Source organism: Cnephaeus nilssonii, assembly GCF_951640355.1.
Source record: "Cnephaeus nilssonii genome assembly, chromosome: 23".
In the NCBI taxonomy this organism is placed as follows: Eukaryota; Metazoa; Chordata; class Mammalia; order Chiroptera; family Vespertilionidae; genus Cnephaeus; species Cnephaeus nilssonii.
This window is the reverse complement of record NC_137094.1, coordinates 7,867,910-7,891,349: the sequence shown is the minus strand read 5'-3', so window position 1 is coordinate 7,891,349 and position 23,440 is coordinate 7,867,910. Positions and strand designations below refer to the sequence as shown.

The 23,440-nt window shown below is 43.3% G+C and overlaps 1 protein-coding gene across 1 annotated transcript in view; it reads left to right on the top strand.

Annotated features, from left to right (window-relative positions):
- Positions 1–23,440, top strand: part of WDR64 (WD repeat domain 64) — a gene marked incomplete at its 5' end in the record, with an annotated part of 56,858 nt that overhangs the window by 28,194 nt on the left and 5,224 nt on the right. The window contains 11 exons of the mRNA XM_079763579.1: positions 2,234–2,409; positions 3,868–4,044; positions 4,484–4,614; positions 8,760–8,861; positions 10,215–10,284; positions 12,185–12,221; positions 12,840–12,979; positions 14,432–14,537; positions 16,414–16,472; positions 18,368–18,477; positions 22,006–22,194. Coding sequence (XP_079619705.1) covers positions 2,234–2,409; positions 3,868–4,044; positions 4,484–4,614; positions 8,760–8,861; positions 10,215–10,284; positions 12,185–12,221; positions 12,840–12,979; positions 14,432–14,537; positions 16,414–16,472; positions 18,368–18,477; positions 22,006–22,194 — 1,297 coding nt within the window. The remainder of the gene's footprint in view (positions 1–2,233; positions 2,410–3,867; positions 4,045–4,483; positions 4,615–8,759; positions 8,862–10,214; positions 10,285–12,184; positions 12,222–12,839; positions 12,980–14,431; positions 14,538–16,413; positions 16,473–18,367; positions 18,478–22,005; positions 22,195–23,440) is intronic.

The window sequence follows — 23,440 nt, the reverse complement described above, 5'->3', positions numbered from 1 at the left end:
TGTCTGTCTGTGTGAGCTCCTTGGGGGTAGGTGCCGTGTACACATTGGAGGCTCAGGCTGTGCTGTGTTGCTTTGTGTGTGTGTTTTAATATTTTTATTGATTCCAGAGAGGAAGGGAGAGGAAGAGAGAGACAGAAACATTAATGATGAGGGAGAATCACTAATCAGCTGCCTCCTGCACACCCCACACTGGGGATGGAGCCCACAACCCGGGCATGTGCCCTGACCGGGAATCGAACCATGACCTCCTGGTTCATAGGTCAATGCTCCACCACCGAGCCATGCTGGCTGAGTTGTGCTGTTTTGTTTGATGTCCCTCATGTTGGGGAGCAGGACATGGAACTTCCAGGAACTGGAGCTACAGCCTGCTTCCCTCTCACCTCATTGTGTTGTAAACTCCCAGGAAAGAACTGCTTTATTTAGACCAGTGGTCGGCAAACCGCGGCTCGTGAGCCACATGCGGCTCTTTGGCCCCTTGAGTGTGGATCTTCCACAAAATACCACGGCCTGGGAGAGTCTATTTTGAAGAAGTGGCGTTAGAAGAAGTTTAAGTTTAAAAAATGTGGCTCTCAAAAGGAATTTCAATCGCTGTACTGTTGATATTTGACTCTGTTGACTAATGAGTTTGCCGACCACTGATTTAGACTAACTGCATGCACTGCACACAGTACATTTATTCTAGGGACATATGTACTGGCATGAAAGCCCATTGATGGATTGAGTGGACATCCTGATGTAAAAGTCTGCTTTTTATTTTATTTTTTAAAAATATTTTTTTATTGCTGAAACCGGTTTGGCTCAGTGGATGGAGCGTCGGCCTGCGGACTCAAGGGTCCCGGGTTCGGTTCCGGTCAAGGGCATGTACCTTGGTTGCGGGCACATCCCCAGTGGGGGGTGTGCAGGAGGCAGCTGGTCGATGTTTCTCTCTCATCGATGTTTCTAGCTCACTATCCCTCTCTCTTCCTCTCTGTAAAAAGTCAATAAAATATTAAAATATATATATATATTTTATTGATTTCAGAGAGGAAGGGAGAGGGAGAGAGAGATAGAAACATCAATAATGAGAGAGAATCATCGATCGGCTGCCTCCTGCATGCTCCTTACTGGGGATCGAGCCTGAAACCCAGGCATGTGCCCCGACTGGGAATCAAACTGTGACTTCCTGGTTCATAGGTCAATGCTCAATCCCGAGCCGTGCCAGCTGGGCTAAGAGTCTGCTTTTTAAAAGTGTGAGCGGATAGCAATGCCCATGAAATAAAATCGCCCCTGCTGAGTGGATGCGGTGTGATTGAATGAATGCAGCTCCTCTCTCGTGGGACAATTCCTAAAGCAGTCCCCTGCTCTTAGCAACCCTGCACAATGTGAAAATTAGTCATAATAGAAATTCTGAGCAATGGACACAGCCATTATCAGACATAAGCATTAAGCAATTCAATGTGACTGAGATGGCACTATTTTCCTGCAAGCATAATATTTTATTTCATTAGTCATACTGTCTGGAGGTTTTTTTTTTAAGTATGGACAGTTAAGGGAGGGGAGGCAAAGTGCTGTGAGGGGCAGCCCACTATATCTAACCCTGAGGTGACCCTGCGATCTTTACTATTGCAATGATGATTTTTCTATTAATAACAATTGTGGCCTGCCTAGGAGGCGTGGCTCAGTGGTTGAGCGTGGACCTATGAACCAGGAGGCCACAATTCCATTCCCTGTCGGGGCACATGCTGGGTTTGCAGGCTCCATCCCCAGTAGGGGGCGTGCAGGAGGCAGCCAATCAATGATTCTCTCTCATCATTGATATTTCTCTCTCTCTCCCTCTCCCTTCCTCTCTGAAATCAATAAAAATATTTTTAAATAATAATAATAATAATAATAACTGTGGCATGATATTAGATATACAAATGGATAGATATCGGGGGTATTTAGCAAACTGGAAAGCCTTGGGAGAATAAAGGCAGAAAAAATCCACTTAAGACAGAAAGCTCAGCTAGGAGAGTTCAAAGAAAACGGTCGCAATTTCAAGACATTGCCTGGTCCTGATTCGTGTTGTGACCAGTCAAGGCCCACAGAAACGTATTTTGTGCACAGCAAGGCCGGGGAGACTCACATTCAGTAGGAAGTAGACAAAGAATAAATCGTGGGCAGAAAGCTTTCAAGGAGATCCATGTTCTCGAGATAAGAGCCACGCTTTCTTTCTATCAGTTCCTTTTCACCCACCACGTCTCCCTCTGCTCAGGAACCGTGAAGATCTGGGACTTCGGCAGCGGGCAGGAGATGAAGGTGCTGCCCGAAGGGAAGGACTGGAAGGAGGAGGAGCACTGGGTGAAGCGCCTGGCGTTCCTGAAGGTGCAGGAGAAGCACCAGCACCTGCTCCTCGCCTTGGAGCACAGTGGGAAGATCAAAATGATGCAGGTTTGCCATCCCCCGCTGACACCTGTACTCTCTCTGCTCCTCTGGGGAAAAGCAGCTGAGTCTGAGGACCATGCCCACTGAACTCCTCTCTGGGCAGCCAGCTGAGGGTGGCATTTCCCCACCCACCTTCCTAGGAGGCTGCTAAGTAAGCTTGCCCAAGTCCGAGCAAAGAGCCAGAAAGGCCCTGGCTGGATTGGCTCAGTGGATAGAGCATCAGCCTGCAGACACAAGGGTCCCGGGTTCGATTCCCGGTCAAGGGCACATACCTCAGTTGCAGGCTCCATCCCCAGTAGGGGCCATACAGGAGGCAGCTGGTCAATGATGTTCCTCTCGCATCATTGATGTTTCTATCTCCCTCTCCCTTCTTCTCTGAAATCAATAAAAACATATTACAAAAACAACAACAAAAAAACAATAACAAAGAGCCAAAAAGAAGAGCTGCTCAGTCCAGCCAGTATGGCTCAATGGTTGTCAACCTATGAACCAGGAGGTCACTGGTTCGATTCCCGGTCAGGGCACATGCCTGGGTTGCGGGCTAGTTCCCCAGTGGGGGGTATGCAGGAGGCAGCCAATCAATGATTCTCTCTCATCATTGATGTTTCTATCTCTCTCTCCATCTCCCTTACTCTCTGAAATTAATAAAAACGTTTTAAAACACACACACACACACACACACACACACACACACACCAAAATACAACTTATAAAGAAATCCAGCACTGATTAAGATGATTGATGGCCTGCTGCTGGAAAAACAGCGATTCAATATACTCTTTCCATAAAGAAACATAAGACACCTCATGTAAGGTGTACAACAGTAAATGAATGGGACAGGAATGTAGTTCATTCCTGGAGTTGGAGCTGGGAGTGGAGTGAAGGAAAGATGCACCAAACCTCTATCCTCCCAGACTCTCAGCTGCGTTAAACAAACTGCATTACACAAACAGCAAACGCTGCTTCCGTCGTCACAGCCGGCCACTCGGGCCATTGCTAATGCATTATGTGCTGAGGCAGACTCCCCATGAGTTTGAATGTCTTCGAACCAGTCCTTAAGGGCTTGGAATGTAATGTCTCTTTGGCACTCATATTCTTGATTTTATCTTCTCTACCTCAGAAAAGTGCTTGTGCAAACCGCCTGGTCTTTTCACAAACCATCACTGTGCTAGATTGTCTGGGTGTGGTCTTGGAGCCATGTAATGGGTTATATTTATGTATGTATATATTTACGTATAAATATAAAAACTTTCATAACTAATACCATATTCAGGTTACTAGTTACTTCTGGAAAGGAAGAAAAAAGAGGAGTTACATTAGGGAGGGGTAGATAGAACTTAAGACTTGACAAAACTGGGTGGCAGACACATCCTGGTTTGTTCTATTTTTCTCTATATCCTTATACCAGCTCCAAATAAAATAGCTAATTGAGTTTCTCATGTCCTCACTGGATTTCTATTAAAGGGTAAAGAAAACGACATTTGTCTCGTTGTGATCTGGGAGCTGCCTGATGTTATACCTGTCCTACGCGATGGTAATCATAGTGTGCGCCTGAAAACGTTCACTAAAGACAGGAGCGCGCCTCTTCCTTTCCCACATGTCGCGTTGATAGCTGAGAAAACCCAGTCTCAACATGTCCATGTAAGTTTCATTTCTTGGTTTTCTTCTCTTTTATTACGGAACATTACAAACACACACAAAAGTAGAGGAAATAATGCCATGAACTTCAAGGCACTATCACTTAATTTCAGCTCTAACATGAGTCCTGGAGATGTAATGTGTCATCTGTATTCCCATGAGTCAAGGGAATATAGTCAATTACATCATAAGAACTTTGCATGACAGATGGTTTTCAGACTTACTGGTGATCACATTGTAAGGCATATACATGTCGAATCACTATGTTGCACACCTAAAACAAATATAATATTGTATACCAATTCTACTCCAGTAAATTTTTTGAAAAATTATAATAAGACATTTTAAGTTAGTGATGAGATAATAGAGTGTACAATGAGCATGTGTATTGTGGTTAGATACTGTGTTCATGACAGTCAATGAGTTGGTTTCCTCCCTTTAGAATCCTGCGGTCAGTACAGAAGTGAACTGCATTGATATATTGCAAGTAGAAGGATTTAATTTGATAGCCGTGGGGACCTTAAATGGTATGATCATCTTGTGGAATTTTGTAACAGCCACTGTCAAAGAATTGTAAGTTGCATCGTTTTCTTAAACAATATAAGTTGTACTACAGAAGAGCCAAAGTAACATTCAATGCTAAAACAAATCAACAAAAGCAATAAATAAAAGTAGTAGTTACTATCAAGGGAGGCATTCCTGGAGTCATGATTATAAGGAAACTGTGTTCTAAGTGTCTAAATTCCAGAATCCTCCTATATAATAAAGAGGTAATATGCTAATTGACCATCATGCCTTCACAGGATGGCAGCACTCACAGCCACAAGATGGCAGTGCCCGGTCCCCCAGTCCTCTCAGCCCCGCCAGCAGTGAATTTTCATGCGACCGTTACCTTTTTAAAAATCCTTACCCGAGGATATGATTATTTATTTTAGATCATCTGTTCTCAGGTAGCAGGCCTAAGCCAGCAGGCGTGTATCCCCCAAGGGACCCAGATTGTGGGAGGACGCAGGCGGGGCTGATGGACCCCACGTGTGCATGAATTTTCATGCACCAGGCCTCTAGTATATAATAAAAGGCTAATATGCAAATCGACCAAACGACTAGTCACTATGATGTGCACTGACCACCTGGGGGCAGACACTCAATGCAGGAGCTGCCCCCTGGTGGTCAGTGCACTCCCATAGGGGGAGCTCTGCTCAGCTAGAAGCCGGGCTCACGGCTGGCGAGTGCAGCAGCAGTGGCAGCAGCACTAAGGATGTTTGACTGCAGTCAGTCGGAAATCCTCTGAGGGCTCCCCCGGACTGCGAGAGTGTGCAGGCAGGCTTAGGGGACCCCCCACCTCAGTGCACGAATCTCATGCACCATGCCTCTCGTAATATAAATAAGATGAGCCTTAAGTATTTGTGTTCTCAAGTGCTTTGCCTTTTACTCTTCTCACTCTAGTACATGCTTGCGTGTGTTATCTCGTCCAAATTCATAACCTCAACAAATACTTAAAATACACACTAAATTTAAACTCTAATCTCCCCAGAGCTTCAAACATACATATCTGGCAATTACCAAGCCCCAATTACCTTAAAGCCCCACATGCCCCGAACTTTGGCCCAACCTCCCCCTTCCCCAAACAACTCCTCTTCCTGTATACCCAGTGACACCATCAACTAAGTGACCAAAATCAAATGGTGAGAGGCATTCTGGATGGATTTTCCCTCTCATTCACCGCCCCCAACACATCGAATTCATTACAGGTCAGTGCTAACCAGGCCATGGCATTTGCAATTCTAAATCTCAGCCAATTAGATTTTCTTCATGCTATGGTCAAAAACTTTACCTTCTCCCTGCCAACCATTTCTAAATGTCCTTGCCATTGGCTGTAAAGGAAATAATATAACAGTCGTGTTATTTGCTCTGGATGGATTGCAAGTAATAAGCAACCCACAGTTGTGCAATTGGGCTAGAGAGCAAGGGCCACGTGTGAACACACGAGGTCAAAGGAGTCTGTAATATTGTTCTTGAGGTACAAGGTGGTCAAGAACCTTGATGAATGAATAATGGGAAAGTCAAGTTTAAGCATTTGGTGGGAGGGAAGAGGTATAAAGGAGGGGAGAAGAGAGTGAGAGAGAACAAGGGAAAAGAAGAAGAAAATGCAAAAGAAATCTCTGCCTCTCTATTTACAGTGCATTACATACTACTGGTCTACCTGGACTCCATGCCCCTTCCCAATCTAAGTCTGAGTCTTCACTTTTAACCAACTTTTTAAAAAACTGATTTCAGAGAGGAAGAGAGAGGGAGAGAGAGATAGAAACATCAACAATGAGAGAGAATCGTTGATCGGCTGCCTCCTGCTCGCCCTATACTGGGGATCGAGCCTGCAACCTGGGCATGTGCCCTTGACTGGAATCCGAACCTGGGACCCTCAGTCCGCAGTCTAATGCTCTATCCACTGAGTCAAACTGGCTAGGACGTAACCAACTTTTGAGAGGACATGCATCTTTCTTGTTTAGCCCTGGATTTATTCTCCTTTGAACCTTTAGTTGAAGTAGATGTTTCTGCAGAACGCTCCCCCTGTACCCCAGCTCATGTTCTCTTGGTCCCAGCCCCTAAAATTTCTGTCATCCTTGTGTTCCTTCTCTTCAATCCTCACCCTTAAGCTTTTCTCGCAGACTGTATACTTGTCACTTGAATATGCGCTGTACAATTTCTCACCCTTTTGTTAATGCCGTTCTCACACTGAGTGTGGGATTGTGCGTGACTCACCACCAAGGGAAATCAGCCAGACACAAAAGGCACAGAGTCCTGCCCTAATCAGTTTGGCTCAGTGGATAGAGCGTCGGCCTGCGGACTCAAGGGTCCCAGGTTCGATTCCAGTCAAGGGCATGTACCTTGGTTGCGGGCACAATCCCCGGTGGGGGGTGTGCAGGAGGTAGCTGATCGATGTTTCTCTTTCATCGATGTTTCTAACTCTCTATCCTTCTCCCTTCCTCTCTGTAAAAATCAATAAAATATATTTTTTTAAAAAGGCACGGAGTCTGATGCCACAGCCTAAGGAGGGGAAGCTGCCCTGAGAACATGTCCCGCTTAGAGGAGGAGGTCCTCCTTGTTGAAGTGCTAGGCATCGTGCCAAGGGATGCTCGCAAACACAACATCTAATCAGAGAATTATAGTGTCTCCTTAGGAGATGATGATGATGTAAAAACAATTGGTTTAGAATCAATGGAGTATTTTTGCAAGACATGTAATTTAGCACAGCAGTGTCTAATGTAATTTAGGCCCAGCCTTAAAGGCTCTGACATGAGATATGGTACCCATATTCATGGCGGAGGCCATCTCTGCCTCAAACTCTGCCTAAGATCCCTTCACCAGTCAGGAGAAACAGCTCTTCTCTTCCTGTTCAAAGCTCTTTGGGGACCAAACTAGAAATTGTCCTTGCTAATTAATAATCCGTTCCACCATTCAGCTAGTCGGCAGAGCAGAAATACATAAAAAGTTTGAGCTTAACAAGTCGTCAAGCCCACAAGCTCCTCTTCTGAGCTTGGTTCACCCTCCCCCGCCCCCTCAAGAGCTTCCTTCATCACTCAGCAGATCCAATTAGCAGAGGCAATTCCATTAAAGGAAAAGGAACATTTCGCTGTGGGGTCCATTTGCTATAAGAAATGTTAAGTGTGGCTTTAAGAGCGAGCATGGCCCGGCCAATGTGGCTCAGGGGTTGAGCGTCAACGTACGAACCAGGAAATATTGGTTCAATTCCCGGTCAGGGCACATGCCTGGGTTTCAGGCTTGATCCCCAGGGTCGGGGGAGTGGCATGCAGGAGGTAGCCAACCAGTGATTCTCTCTCATCATTGATGTTTCTCTCTCTCCCTCCCCTTCCTTTCTGAAATATATATATATATATATATATATATATATATATATATATATATATATATATATATATATATATTTTTTTTTTTTTTTAAAGAGCTGAACATGAAGTGCCAGGGCAGGTGGGAGTTCTTTGGAATCTGGGTCAATGGGAGACTCCAGTAACAAGAGTAGCATAATCACTGAATTACCTGCTTGTCTTCTCCACTCTGTTCTAAGTTCCTTCATGGCAATAACTATATTTCATTCAAATTCATCACTCTACTTGTTCAAAGAGTAGAATTCTAACCTTTTGTTTTTTTATCCTCACCCGAGGGTATTTTTCCATTGATTTTTTTTTTTAGAGAGAGTGGAAGAGAGAGGGAGAGACAGAGAGAAATATTGATGTGAGAAAAACACATTGATTGGTTTCCTCCTGCACGTGCCCTGACCAGGGCCCAGGCCAGGGAGGAGCCAGCAACCAAGGTACTTGCCCTTGACCGGATATGAACCGGGGACCCTTCAGTCTGCAAGCTGATGCTCTATCCACTGAGAAAAACCGACTAGGGCTAGAACTCTAACCTTTAAATTCTATGAAACTTCCAGGATGTTACAGAAGCCGACTCTCTGACCTACAAGTAGAAAGAATAGACCAGCCACTTGAATTAAAGGACTTTTACACACTGAATGTTCGTGTGGCTACACAGAGCCTTATTAAAAAAGATATGTTCAAACTCTATACCTCTGCATTTTCTCTTCATGTTCGATATCAACATTTTAGGAGTTGATTAGCTCTGTGTGGGATTTATAATGTAAGTCATGTAAGTTACCTAATTCTTAAATGTTTATCATGTACACGTATGTTTCTTTCCAGATTCAGACCTGAAGATTGCTTCATTGTGAATCCTGACTTGGATCCCAAACGCTATAGAATTAATGACATCATGTTCCTCTTTCGTACCCTTGAATGTGCAAGGTAACTTGGTACTGACTGATAGAGAATCGCTGTCTGAGTCTTACGTGGGTGACATAAAAAGAGTTCTCCCCATCCCAGCCTTCAGGAAGGTACACTTGAGGGAAGGCAAATTGGGTAGACTACCTGGTTTCAGCTTTCTTCCCCGTCACTGTCTTTTGTAGTGGATGTTCCCCGAGGATCCTATTTATTGTGTGGGAATGTAATTTCCTTCACTCGGTCAGACCCACAGCACCCTTTACAACAGTAGCAAAGCGGGGAAATGCTCACTTGACCACACTTGTAGCCAAAATCAAACTCTGTGAGCACGGATGTGACGCAGATAGGCCATGGTAAACATATCTCTGGAGAGAAGTCAAAAGTTTCTATGCTAGCCTGACCAGTGTGGCTCAGTGGTTGAGCATTGACCTATGAACCAGGAGGTCAGGGTTCGATTCCATGTCAGTGCTCAGGTTTTGGACTTGATCCCCAGTAGGGGGCGTGCAGGAAGCAGCCAATCAATGGTTCTCATCATTGATGTTTCTATCTCTCCCTTCCTCTCTGAAATCAATAAAAAATATATATTTTTAAAAAATGTTTCTAGCCCTAGCCGGCTTGGCTCAGTGGATAGAGCGTCAGCCTGCGGACTGAAGGGTCCCAGGTTCGATTCCGGCCAAGGGTACATGCCTGGGTTGCGGGCTTGATCCCCAGTGGGGGGTGTGCAGGAGGCAGCCGATCAATGATTCTCTCTCATCATTGATGTTTCTATCTCTCTCTCCTTCTCCCTTCCTCTCTGAAATCAATAAAGAAATATATATATTTTGAAAAAATGTTTCTATGTTAGTTTTGAGTCACCCAGAGGTGAGCCAGAATATATCCTGTGGGCTTGAAATTCCTTATTCTGAGAATATTTTGAGGACTTGTTGTGGATATGCTTGCACCAGACCCCAAGGCACTGTTCAGCTCATTCTAGCAGTGTCGCAGAGTGGACCAGGCCAGAACCGGACACTGTAGAGCCGAAGTTAGCCAGGCTACTCAGGGCCCCGCCCCTACCCCCACCCGCTCCCACCACTAGAGGCAGTGTCAGAACCTCTGGGAGTGCACCTAGCCTTAGGGTGGGACAGGGCAGATGTTTCCTTCCCAGACCACGCAGCAATGAACCTTAATTCCTGAGGCTCCCCAGCAGTCTCCACCAACACCAGGCAGATGAGCATTTGTGACACAAGATATGGGGTGTGCTTTGTTTTATACGTAAGCGGCTCAGTATCTTCAGAGGATGGAAGAAGGAATGAACTGAAATCAAAGCAGAGAAGAGCACCCTGTGAGTATGAAAGAATCTTAACGTTTCCTCTTTGGGCTTCCTCCCTGTTCTTACAGAATGTCAAGTCAGGATTCCGTATGCTCTTCTTCCCAATGTGACTCTAGTAAGGGTCCTCAGAGCAGCAAGGTAAGCAAGAAATAGGGAGAGTGTGTCTTACTTTTACATCCAATATTGGTTCAAAAATCAGGGTTGTTGCATTTGCGCCCTTCCTTCGATAGAAGGTAAAAGGGCCCTGGCTGGGGTAGCTCAGTTGGTTGGGTGTCGTCCCGTGCACCAGAGGTTGCCAGTTTGATTCCCAGTTAGGGCACGTGCAGGCTCAGGATCATGAGGCAGTCAATGAATGTTGCGTTCTGTGTTTCTCTCTCTCCCTCTCCCCGCCCCTCTCTCTAAAATATATATATACTAGAGGCCCAGTGCATGATTGAATCATGCACGTGTAGGGTCCCCTACATGCTTTCGCTTTTTCGCTTTTCGCGGTGGAGCTGGGTGCCTGTCCACTGGTGCACCAGGCCTTTCAGAAGCCTCCGGCTCGGCGGAGGCTTCTGAAAGGCCTGGTGCCGGAGCAGACAGGCACCCAGCTCCCCCACTTTTGATGGTCCGCGGCCACTGAGGGGGGCTACCCTGCTGTTGAGAGGCGCAGGGGGCGGGACTCCCACCCCCTGCACCTCTCAACGGCTGCTGAGGGGGGCTGCCGCGGACACCTGGCTACCCTGCCATTGAGAGGCGCAGCTGGGTGTCGTGGCAGGCCCCCTCAGCGGCCGCGGATCTGGCCGTTGAGAGGCGCAGGGGGCAGGACTCCGCCCCCTGCACCTCTCAACAGCAGGGTACCCCCCCTCAGTGGCAGCGGATCCGTGCCTCTCAATGGCCGGATAGGCCACCCCGAGTCCCGTCCCCCAGCCTCCCGCCGCCCAATCGTGAGCGTAGCGGAGTGATGGTAATTTACATGTTACTCTATTATTAGATAGGATTCTTAAGAAAAGAAGTAAAGAGGAAAAAATGTTCTGTGTATCTGTATGTAAAACTTTTTTTTGTTTTTCTTAAAAGCAGTGTCTAAACTGATTTCATCCATTTTTCCCTATTTCTGAAGGCTTTCATTACTTCAAGTAATCTATAATAATAAAAGCATAATATGCTAATTAGACCAGACAGCCAAACGACCTTCCAGACAAAGCTGGGGCTGCGAGGGCCAAGCCCCTTGCACAAACTTTGTGCATCGGGCCTCTAGTCAATATATAATCATGAATAAAATAAATTACAGATGCTACTTTTATACTTGAAAAATAATTTTAGACTGTTTTGCTAAACACATTCATACATTTCACAGATAGAAGAGACAACACAATGTAATGTATGGTTTTCAAGTTGTGTTTTCAATTACGATTTTACATATGTTTACACATAACACTTCTAGTTAGGATTTTGTTTAAAGGGGAGTTTTCACTGCAAAAAAATAATTAAAAACCACTAGCATGGTGGAAAGAATCCTATATAATAAAGAGCTAATATGCCAATTAGACTGAACAGCAGAACGACCGTCCAGACAACCCTCCGGACGAAGCAGGGCTGCAAGGGGTTGCACGGTCCAAGCCCCTTGCACGAATTTCATGCATCGGGCCTCTAGTAAACTTGTAAGATTATTAGGAGTCAGATAGACTTGAACTTGAATCCAAGTGTTCTATTTATCTGATTAGCTTCAGAAACAGCCCTTAATCTCTGAGTTTCCATTTCTTCATCCGTGAAAAGTGAATAATAACACGCACCTGCATGTACACCACGAACGGGGCACACATTAGGCATTTAGTTACTCTCACTATTATGCTATCTCTGAGCCACTAGGGGAAAGTTGTGCCACAGATACCTAATTTAGGAACATGAAATTCTCTGCAATACGTATTTCAAAGAATTAGTCCAAAAATAACTTTACCACTTATAGCAATGTATTAGCTATCTGAAGAGTCTACTGATCCAATATATCTCATTTCCTTACAATGATTTAGAAATATCTTCTTTTTCTCCCCTAATCCAGGGAAGCAAGCAGAGCATACCTGACGGTGAGGGCAAAGGTCAGTATGAAGTCACCTTGCTCCCTTATTCTAAAATGATTGCTTTGTGCCCTAGCTGGTTTGGCTCAGTGAATAGAGCATTGGCCTGTGGACTGAAGGGTCCTGGGTTCGACTCCTGTCAAGGTCATATGCTGGGGTTGTGGTTTGATCCCCAGTGGGAGGTATGCAGGAGGCAGCCAATCAATGATTCTCTCTCATCATTGATGTTTCTATCTCTCTCTCCCCCTTTCTCTTCCTTTCTGAAATTGATAAAAATATATATATTTTTTAAGCCAAAATATTACGGCGCCTCTTAATCCTCTAAAACTGATACTAGATGCATAAGTCATTCTGTATGTGTAAGGCTTGAGCTGGATGTTTACGTGGTTTTAGCTGTTATGTACAGTGAAGAGGCTTTGCAACAGGACCAAAAGCAAGCTCTTCAGTTTTTCCAGCGATATGGGAGTCCATTTGTTAATGCCGTGTTGTTCTCTGCCCGGATTGAAACTCGCTTGGGTTAAAAAAAAAAAAAATCTCGGGAAAAGAATGTGTTGTTTTGGGTATTTTCTACCCACATTCTAGAAGACTTGGAACTCCAACTGTTGCCAGCACCTTGCAGCTCATTAATTTTCCAAGTAGGTGAGCAAGCGGACATCATTGAGGGAGAGCCACAGCCAGTGGACAAAAAACACGTTGGAGGCAGCGGTGTCGCCGAGACTCAGCCTCCCGTCCTGGTCACCGCTCACGAGGACGGCCACCTGCGCTTATGGAGTATAGAGGTGATTAGGCCCCCTATTTACCTGGCATAGAAAAGGATGAGACAGGGCCCTGGCCGGTGTGGCTCAGTGGATACAGCGTCGGCCTGCGGACTGAAGGGTGCCGGGTTCCAGTCCAGTCAAGAGCACGTACCTCGGTTGCAGGCTCCTCCCCAGCCCAGGCCCTGGTCAGGGCTCATGCAGGAGGCAACCAATCGATGTGTTTCTCTCACATGGATGTTTCTCTCTGTCTTTCCCTCTCTCTTCCACTCTCTCTAAAAAAAACAATGGAAAAATACAGGGTGAGAATTAAAAAATAGTCATAACAAAATAAAACAAGTGAGATGCACGTAGTAAACCTGTATCTAGTTAAAATAATATATAACTAGAAAAGAGATCTGAGGAATTGCATGAAAAGGGTCAGGAGAAGTACAAAAATCAACCCCCAAATGTATAAATCAGCGGTCTGCAAACTGCGGCTCGCGAGCCACATGGGCTCTTTGGCCCCTTGAGTGTGGCTCTTCCACAAAATACCACGGCCTGGGCAAGTCTATTTTGAAGAAGTGGCATTAGAAGTTTAAGTTTAAAAAATTTGGCTCTCAAAAGAAATTTCAGCCAAAACCAGTTTGGCTCAGTGGATAGAGCGTCGGCCTGCGGACTGAAGGGTCCCAGGTTCGATTCCGGTCAAGGGCATGTACATTGGTTGTGGGCACATCCCCAGTAGAGGGTGTGCAGGAGGTAGCTGGTCGACGTTTCTCTCTCATCGATGTTTCTAGCTCTCTATCCCTCTTCCTTCCTCTCTGTAAAAAATCAATAAAATATAAAACAAACAAACAAACAAAAAAGAAATTTCAAACGTTGTACTGTTGATATTTGGCTCTGTTGACTAATGAGTTTGCCAACCACTGGTATAAATGATCTATAATAATCAGAGTCCAGATGCCAATCATGAATAGTTGTCTACACCTTTATGAATATTTAATTTCAAGAAAATGAGTTCCTGCCCTAACCAGTTTGGCTCAATGGATAGAGCGTCAGCCTGCGGACTGAAGGGTCCCAGGTTCAATTCTGGTCAAGGGCATGTACCTTGGTTGCGGACACATCCCCAGTAGGGGATGTGCAGGAGGCAGCTGATCGATGTTTCTCTCTCATCGATGTTTCTAACTCTCTATCCTTCTCCCTTCCTCTCTGATAAAATATATCTTAAAAAAAAGAAAATGAGTTCCTGGGGGTTTTGGGGGGGCAATGTGGGGATAAGGACACATATGTAATACCTTAATCAATAAAGAAAAAAATTCTGTAAAATTAAAAAAAAGAAAAGAAAATGTGTTAGTTCCCTATGGATAGTTTCAAATTACTTTTACTACACATAGAATCGTGTTTCAGTAGTAAAGATAGTTTTTTAGATAGATTACTTAGAGAGAAACTCAACTCCCATATGAATGTTTGTAGAATTTGTGATTATACTTTATGCAGGGACGACTGCTGAAAGATATGCTTCCTTTTACAAAGCATTCTGCCATTTCTCTGACATCGCTGCATACTGATTCCTGTTCCAGGATACTACTGACCAGCAATGTAGGTAAGTCAGTGTCTTCATGTGGTTGGCCACAGCTATCTTAACCTACAAGATATAAAAAAGGAAAATATGTGGCATGTGTTCATACAAAAAAATAGGAGCGATGCTCAAAAATGAGAGGAGGTGTTGAGAGTGCTAAGGATAGCTTGCTGAATGAACAGAACAATCAATGGATGTGAACACCTATTTCATTCCTTTTTCCTTACAGCAAGACATTCTATTTCTTCCATCTTTAAGTTGGGTATAGGACTACCCTTACCTTACATTTTGGGGCGAATATAAAGTTTTCATTTTTAATCTTAAAATGGTTGTGTTGCATTAGTCTTCATTATTAAAGGGAGAAGTGGCATAAACAGAGAGGAAAGGAAGTATTTGTTCTCAATAGGAGGCTTTATTTTATACTTGCTGTTAATAACTAATATAGTTGATCTTAATTCTTTAATGTAATGATACTCTTTTGGTGTTTTTCTGTTTGTTTTATTTTTTATTGAATTTATTAGGGTGGCATTGGTTAATAAATTATATAGGTTTCATGTGTACAATTCTATAATACATCAACCGTACATTGTATTGTGTGTTCACCACCCCAAGTCTCCTTCCATCACCATTTATCCCCACCTCCCCCATACCCTCTTTACCATCTCCCCCCACCCCCTTCCCCTCTGGTAACCACTATACTATTATCTGTATATGAGGTTTTTCTTTCTTGCTTGCTTAGTGTCTTCACCTTTTTCACCCAGCCTTGCAACCCCCCTCCCCTCTGACAGTTGTTAGTCTGCTCTTTATCTCTGTGTCTATTTCCATTTTGTTTAGTTGTTTATTTTATTAGAGTCCACATACGAATGAAACCATATGGTACTTGTCCTTCTCTAACTGGCTTATTTCACTTAGCATAATGCTCTCCAGGTCCATCCATGCTCAACCCCTGAGCCACACCGACCGGGCTCTCCTTCACTTTTGAAGAATAATTTCTAAGGACACAGAATTCTAGGTTGGTGGGGTTTTTTCCTCAACACTTAAATATTTCACTCCATTCTCTTCTTGCTTACATGACTTCCAGGTGTCAGATGTAATTCTTATCTTTACTTCTCTAGAAGCAAGGTGAATTTTTCCCCTGTGGCTTCTTTCAAGCTTTTTCCTTTATGTTTGAGTTTCTGCAGTTTGAATATGATGTGCCTGGGTATAGTCATTGTTGCTTTTTAAAATCTAGTTGTTGTAGCTATCATTTGGATTGGAGGACGATTATCTTCATAACAATTTGGGCTTCATTTGGTCGTTGTGTACTCACCTCTCTTTCATCTACCCTGATGTCTGGAAGTACTTTGACTTTGAGTGTATAAGGCAACCTCATTTTGACGTATTAAGCCAGAAACAGAAAAGAATTGCCACATATAAAAATTGATATGAAATTTCTTCTTTCATTTCTGGTTCCTCAGATTCTACTTTATTTACTACTAGATGCCCAGTGCACAAAATTCATGCACTGGGAGGGGGGTGTCCCCCCTTAGCCTGGCCTGTGCTCTCTCACAGTCCAGGATGCCCTCAGGGGATGTCTGACTGCCATGGAGGCAAGAGAGGCTCCCACCACCACCCACCACGTTGGGCTCACCAGTCATGAGCCTGGCTTCTGGCTGAGCAGCGCTCCCCCTGTGGGAGCTCACTGACCACCAGGGGGCAGCTCCTACATTGAGCGTATGCCCCCTGGTGGTCAGTGCGTATCATAGCGACCTGTCATTCCGCCATTTGGTCAATTTGTATATTAGCCTTTTATTATATAGGATTATAAATGCCTGAGTCAAAATACCTTGGCAGTCTAGGTAGTACTGACTTGGACAACAGAATACTGAATGACATATTGCGATGTTTACATTTTATACAGAAGGACACGTTATCCTTTGCAGTATTAGTTCCTTCCTGGATCCACCTCATGATGAAAAGGTAAGAACTTAATCTACTTCTAACTTGTGAATAGGCGCATATGGATTGAGCATCTCTCTGTGGTTGACATCACAAAAGACCTACAAGCCAAGACTTCCTACTCTCACGTCATATATACACTAGGAAATAAGCCACATGACAAATAACACTGGTCTGTTGGGGAAAAGCGGGGGTGAGTGAGTGAGTGAGTGAGTGAGTGAGTTGAGTAAGCCAGCCAGCCAGCCAGCCACTGGTCACTTTGCACCTACTTCATGTTTTGTTTTTGTTTTTTTTTTAAAATATATTTTTATTGATTTCAGAGAGGAAGGAAGAGGGGAAGAGAGATGGAAACATCAATGATGAGAGAGAATCATGGATCAGCTGCCTCCTGCACAGTCCGAGCCGTCAACCCAGGCATGTGCCCTTGACCAGAGTCGAACCTGGGATCCTTCAGTCCACAGGCTGACGCTCAGTCCACTGAGGCAAACCAGCCAGGGCTCTACTTCCTTTTGTTTACTTATTTGTGAGAATCTATGGAGAAACCCAGAGCTTAAAAGAGTTTACACATCACTTAGCCCTCCTCAGTCGGTTTTTATATCTTCATAGACACTGTACGGGAATGTGACTGCGGAGCAGTCTCTGCAGTTGACACTCTAGTTCACACGATTAAGCAATGTCTTCTGTGGCCTGTGTAGGAGCTCCTAGAGTTGAGAATAAGCCACCTCCTGAAGGAACTTACCCGTAAAGCATCAGGATGTCTTTGAAAGAGAATGAGCTGGGCCCGTTTCTTTTGTTAATTCCTGTGGTATAGGGTTATTATATATAGCCACACATACACACACACACACACACACACCACCACCACCACCACCACCAACAACAACAACAACAACAACAACAAAAAGAACAAAATAAACTTGGATAAAATTTTAAAATAGGAAAAGTCTATTTGTCACTCTCTCCTTTAGTCTCCATCTTTCAACTCTGCTTGCTCCTGCTTCTAATCATATTGGCTCTGAGTTCCACCACAGCCTTTATTCTAAGGCTATTCTATTCTTCCATCAAGTCATTTAGTAACTTTCAACTAAATGAATTGCTAATCCTCAATTAAATGATAAATTGCTAAAGACGTAAGGTACTTTCTGTTCCAGGGATCTGTATAGATTAGCAAACATCTAAAAATTGAATTTTTTAAATATATATATTTTTTTATTTCTGAGAGGAAGGAAGAGAGAGAGAGAGAGAGAGAGAGAGAGAGAGAGAGAGAGAGAGAGAGAAACATCAATGAGAGAGATACAGCAAATGGCTGCCTCCTGCATGCCCCGCAGTGGCAATCAAGCCCACAACCTGGGCATGTGCCCTGACCGGGAATCGAACCGTGACCTCCTGGTTCATAGGTCGATTCTTAACCACTGAGCCACACCGGCCAGGCTAAAAATGGAATTTTTGAGACCTTAACAAGCAAAAGACGAGCTCATTGGGGCAGGAGCGCCATCACCTTCCATATATGCCCGCACCATTCACGCCTAAGCGGGCTCTTTAATGATTAATAGTTTGCTCAATGCCCTAACCGGTTTGGCTCAGTGGATAGAACGTCGGCCTGCAGACTCAAGGGTCCCAAGTTCGATTCCGGTCAGGGTCATGTACCTTGGTTGCGGGCACATCCCCAGTAGTGGGTGTGCAGGAAGCAGCTGATTGATGTTTCTCATTGATGTTTGTAACTCTCTCTCCCCTCTCCCTTCCTCTCTGTAAAAAATCAATGAAAAAAAAAATATATATACATATATATATATATATATATATATATATATATATATATATGTATATATATTTTTTTTTTTAAATAGTTTGCTCAAGATTGAATTTTAATCAGCACATACTTATTCCAAGGTATATGCTTTATCCTTGCCATCTAGAAATTCAAGCAGCTGCTTGCCTGGCGTGCTCATTCTTTAGAAATTGTTCAAGCGATCTACGTAGAAGACAAGCAAGTGGTGCTGACTGCCTCTGTGGATGGCTCAGTAAGGTATGGACTGCTATGCTGTTTGTTGTTATTGTTGTTTTTAATCCTCACCCAAAGGATAGTTTTCCATTGATTTTTAGGGAGTGGAAGGGAGGGGCAGAGACAGAGAGAGAGAGAAACATCGATGTGAGAGAGACACATGGATGGGTTACCTCCCACACACATCCTGACCAGGGCCAGGGATCTAGCCTGCAACTAAGGTGCATGCCCTTGACTGGAATCGAACCCGGGACCCTTCAGTCCACAGGCCAGTGCTCTATCCACTGAGCCAAACTGGGTAGGGCTGGACTTTCGAGCTGTGAATTTAGGGTTTTGAGTATGAAAGGAAAAGGATATTAAGCTACGGTCAAAGTACATACCCTAAACGCAATCATGCTTAACTGACTGAAATAAATAAAAAAATAACTAAAGGTGGCAAAAAACGGCATTAGGAAGAGGGCCATTGATTTGGAATTCTTTTCCATGCCTACGGAAACGAGATGCCTTGCTCATCTGTGTTCGAATGTATAATAAATACTTTCAATAAGTGGGTTTTTTGTAGACTTATTTCAAAGAATTAAGCAAGATGGAGAGCTCAGAGAGGTAAGCCCAAGCCCAGGGAAGACCACAGGAAGAGACACAGAAGCAGAAGTCAGTAAGAAGTCACAGAACCTGGCCGGCGTGGCTCAGTGGTTGAGCATCGACCTATGAACCAGGAGGCCATGGTTTGATTCCCAGTCAGGACAATTGCCAGGGTTGTGGGCTCGATCCCCAGTGGGGGGCATGCAGGAGGCAACCAAACAATGATTCTCTCTCATTATTGATGTTTCATTTTCCTTTTTCTTTCTTAAAAATATATTTTTATTGATTTCAGAGAGCAAGAGAGAGGGAGAGGGAGATAGAAACATCAATGATGAGAGAGAATCATGGATCAGCTGCCTCCTGCACGCCCCCTACTGGGGACCGAGCTCACAACCCGGGCATGTGCCCTTGACCAAAATAGAACCTGGGACCCTTCACTCTGCAGGCTGGCTCTCTATCCATTGAGCCAAACTGGCTAGAGCTCATCATTGATGTTTCTATCTCTCTCTCTCTCTCTCTCCCCCTTCCTCTCTGAAATCAAAAATATATTTTGGAAAAAATATATATATATGGGGGGGGTCATAGAATAGAAAAAGTAATATTGAGAAGAGTGAAAGGGAGCTAATTGTTTCAGTGGCAATGTGATGGATTTTGCAAACCCAGCCTTTGTTTTCCTGCATGGCTCTCTCACTGCTTCAGCAGGGTTAGCGCAGTGCTGCAAAGGGAGCAAACGAGGGGCCTTCCACTAGGACTGTGGCCAGTTACATTCTTTAGAGAGCCTCCCTTCAGGGTCAGCTTTCCTAACTCATCGTGCAAGGCCCCCCTCCCAAAAATAGAATACACACACACACACACACACACACACACACACACATATATATATATATAAAATTTCAGAGAGGAAGGAAGAGGGAGAGAGATATAGAAACATCAATGATGAGAGAGAATCATTGATCGGCTGCCTCCTGCACGCCCCACACTGGGGATCAAGCCTGCAACCCGGGCATGTGCCCTGACCGGGAATCGAACCGTGACCTCCTGGTTCGTAGGGCAATGCTCAACCACTGAGCCATGCCAGTTGGGCCTTTTTTCATTACGGTATAATTTACATATAGCATTAGTAAATGATTCAATATTTGCATATATTGTAAAATAATGTACGACATAATGATTCAGTATTTGTTTATATATTGTAAAATGATCACCTCAATAAGTGTAGTTAACATCAAGTCTCCCTAACATTCATTACCACAAATAGTTATTAAAATGTTTTTCTTGTGATGAAGATTTTGAAGATCTATTCTCTTAGCAACTTTCAAATATATAATATAGTATTATTAACTATAGTCACAATGATATACAAGGCCTACTTGTTTTTAATTGCCTAGGTAATGCTATATATGCATACATAAAATGCTAAAAACACAAATATATATATCAATAGCAATGTCATGACATTTATTGAGACAAATTGTCACATATTAAAATGTCTTAAAAGTATGTGATAAATTGTCCTCTTAAGAGAATAAATTTAGGTCAGATCGAGAGGTAGGGAGGCTCCAAAGTATATTAGCGAGTTTAAAAATAAATAAAAGATTTTACAGCTGTTACCACAGAAACCCAAAGGATTATAAAAGAGCATTACGAATGGCTATATGCCACCAAATCAGACAACCTAGAAGTGGACAAAAGTTTAGAATAATAAAACTTTCTTCGATTAAATCATGAAGAATTAGGAAACCTGAATAGACTGACAGTGAAGAAATTAAAACAGTAATCAAAACCTCCCAAAAAACAAAACACTAGGACCAGATGGCTTCCCCGGTAAATTCTACCAGACATTCCAAGTAGATTTAATACCTACCCCTTTAAAACTCTTCCAGAAGGTGCAGGCTTCTTAACTCATTGTGCAAGGCCAATATGACCCCGGCACCAAAACCAGGTAAGGATAGCATCAGCAAATAAAATGACAGGCTGATATCGCTGGTGAATATAGATGTAAAAATTTCAAAAAAATGAGCAAATCAAATACAGCAATACATTGTAAGGATCTTACACCACAGTCAAGGGGGACCCGTCCCAGGGATGCAAGGATGGTTCAACATGAGGAAATTAATCCATGTGAAACCCCACATTAACTAAATGAAGTAAAACAGTCAGTGTTTGCATATCACATATTAGTTATATGGAGAATAGACTAAAGACTCCAGCAAAAACACACACACAAAAAAAAACTGTTAGAAATAAATGATAAGTGAATATAATGAAGTTGTAGGATACAAAATCAATACACAAAAGTTGTTGTATTTCTAAATACTAACAATGCACTATCTGAAAGAAAAAATAAAAAAAAGGCAATCCCACTTACGATCACAATGAAAAGAATAAAATGCCTAGAAATAAACTTACAAAGGAGTGGGAAGGCCTATACACTGAAAACTATAAGACATTGTTGAAATTGAAGACACAAAGAAATGGAAAGACATTCGTGTTCATGGATTGGAACAATTCACATTATTAAAATGTCCGTATTGCCTAAAGCAATGTACAGATTTGAGGCAATCCCTATCAAAATACCAAAGGCATTTTTAGGACAAAACATCCTAAATATCTAGTATGATACCATAAAAGACCCCAATTAGCCAAAACAATCCTGAGAAAGAAGAACAAAGTCAGTATGAGCTCTGATTAGCTTAATCGAGCAGTGTTACTTGGAGAAAAACCTGTTCCTTATTTTCTGGTTTCAATGAATGGATATCATAAGTACAAATTCAAATTGACATTTTCTGAAGTTGTTGTAGATTAGAACTCTAGCTAACAAAAATGTTTATGTTATGATCAGATCCATATATTTCATGAGAAGGGTTTTGGACTCAAGTTTAAAATCCATAATGAAAACCTTGTCATCAACAAAATAACTTCCACTGAATTCCAGTAACTTTTTTCTCCCTATCTTTTGCCTTTCCTTAGGCTCTGGCATGCCCTCAATGGCCATTACTGTGGGTATTTTGGACAGCGAAGGCCCTTTGACCTAGCACAGACAACCGATTTCATTTTGCCTTGTGATGTTAGTGAGTACCCCATAGAAATAAAAGAAGAGAGCAAGTTCACAGAAAATAAACAAAAATATGACTATCCTCTGGTATTTGACCGGCAAAGGTAAGGCCATTGTGTTTCCTTTAGAGAGCAGACAGGAATTAAGCTATTATCAGCTTTGTGTAGTGGCAGTATCATAGCCAATGAGGTTTATCCAAGGCGTGATTATTGCTAATTTAGAAATAATAATAATAATAGTTATTATTATTATTAAACTATTATGATACCGTAACACTGTGCTGGACATGAAAAATTCAAAGGTGAAAAACTCAAAACTTTTCAATAATTTCGCAATCCAGTGGGAGAGTGCACAAAGATTTATAATTCAGTATAATAGAACTGCTAAGAATATCAGTTCCTAAGATAATCACAGAGGGACAAAGAGGATTTATCCAAATAAAAAAGACCAAAGAGGCAATGGCCTAAGCAAAGGCACAAAATGATAACACACTATTATATCTAGCCATTCAAGTGCAGGGAGCAAGTAGAGAAGACATGGTAGAAGATAAAGCAAGAAAAGTCTATAGATTTCAGAGAGGAAGGGAGAGTGAGAGAGAGAGATAGAATCATCAAAGATGGGGGTTGATCGGCCACCTCCTGCAGGCCCCACACTGGGGACAGAGCCCACAACCCAGGCATGTGGCCTGACCAGGAATCGTAGGACCTTCTGATTCATAGGTCGAAGCTCAACCACATGGGCTATATAAAGACTAAAGCAAAAAGAGCTTTTGTTATGGGCCAACATAAAGATTTTCAGCCCTGACCGGTGTGGCTCAGTGGATAGAGCGTCAGCCTGCGGACTGAAGGGTCCCAGGTTCGATTCCGGTCAAGGGCATGTACCTTGGTTGCGGGCACGTCCCCAGTGGGGGGCGTGCAGGAAACAGCTGATCGATGTTTCTCTCTCATCGATGTTTCTAGCTCTCTCTCCCTCTCCCTTCCTCTCTGTAAAAAATCAATAAAATATATTTTAAACATTTTCAACTTTACTGACATCACTTTGACAGAATATACAAGAGGAAAAGCCGGTCTGGAGAAAAAGATAGTATATATGATTGTCTAACCACTAAGCTGTACGTCTGAAACCAACACAAAATAAAACTGGGAAAAAAGATACTGAGTTTGGTTTTGGACAGGTTGAAGTCTAAGATGCCTGGGGGATATTATTTTTTAAACTAGAGGCCCGGTGCATGACATTCATGCACTGGCGGAGGGTCCCTCAGCCCAGCCTGTGCCCTCTCACAGTCCAGGACCCTCTCACAGTCCAGGACCCGTCAGGGGATGTCTGCCGAGGAGTCCTTAGCACTGCCGC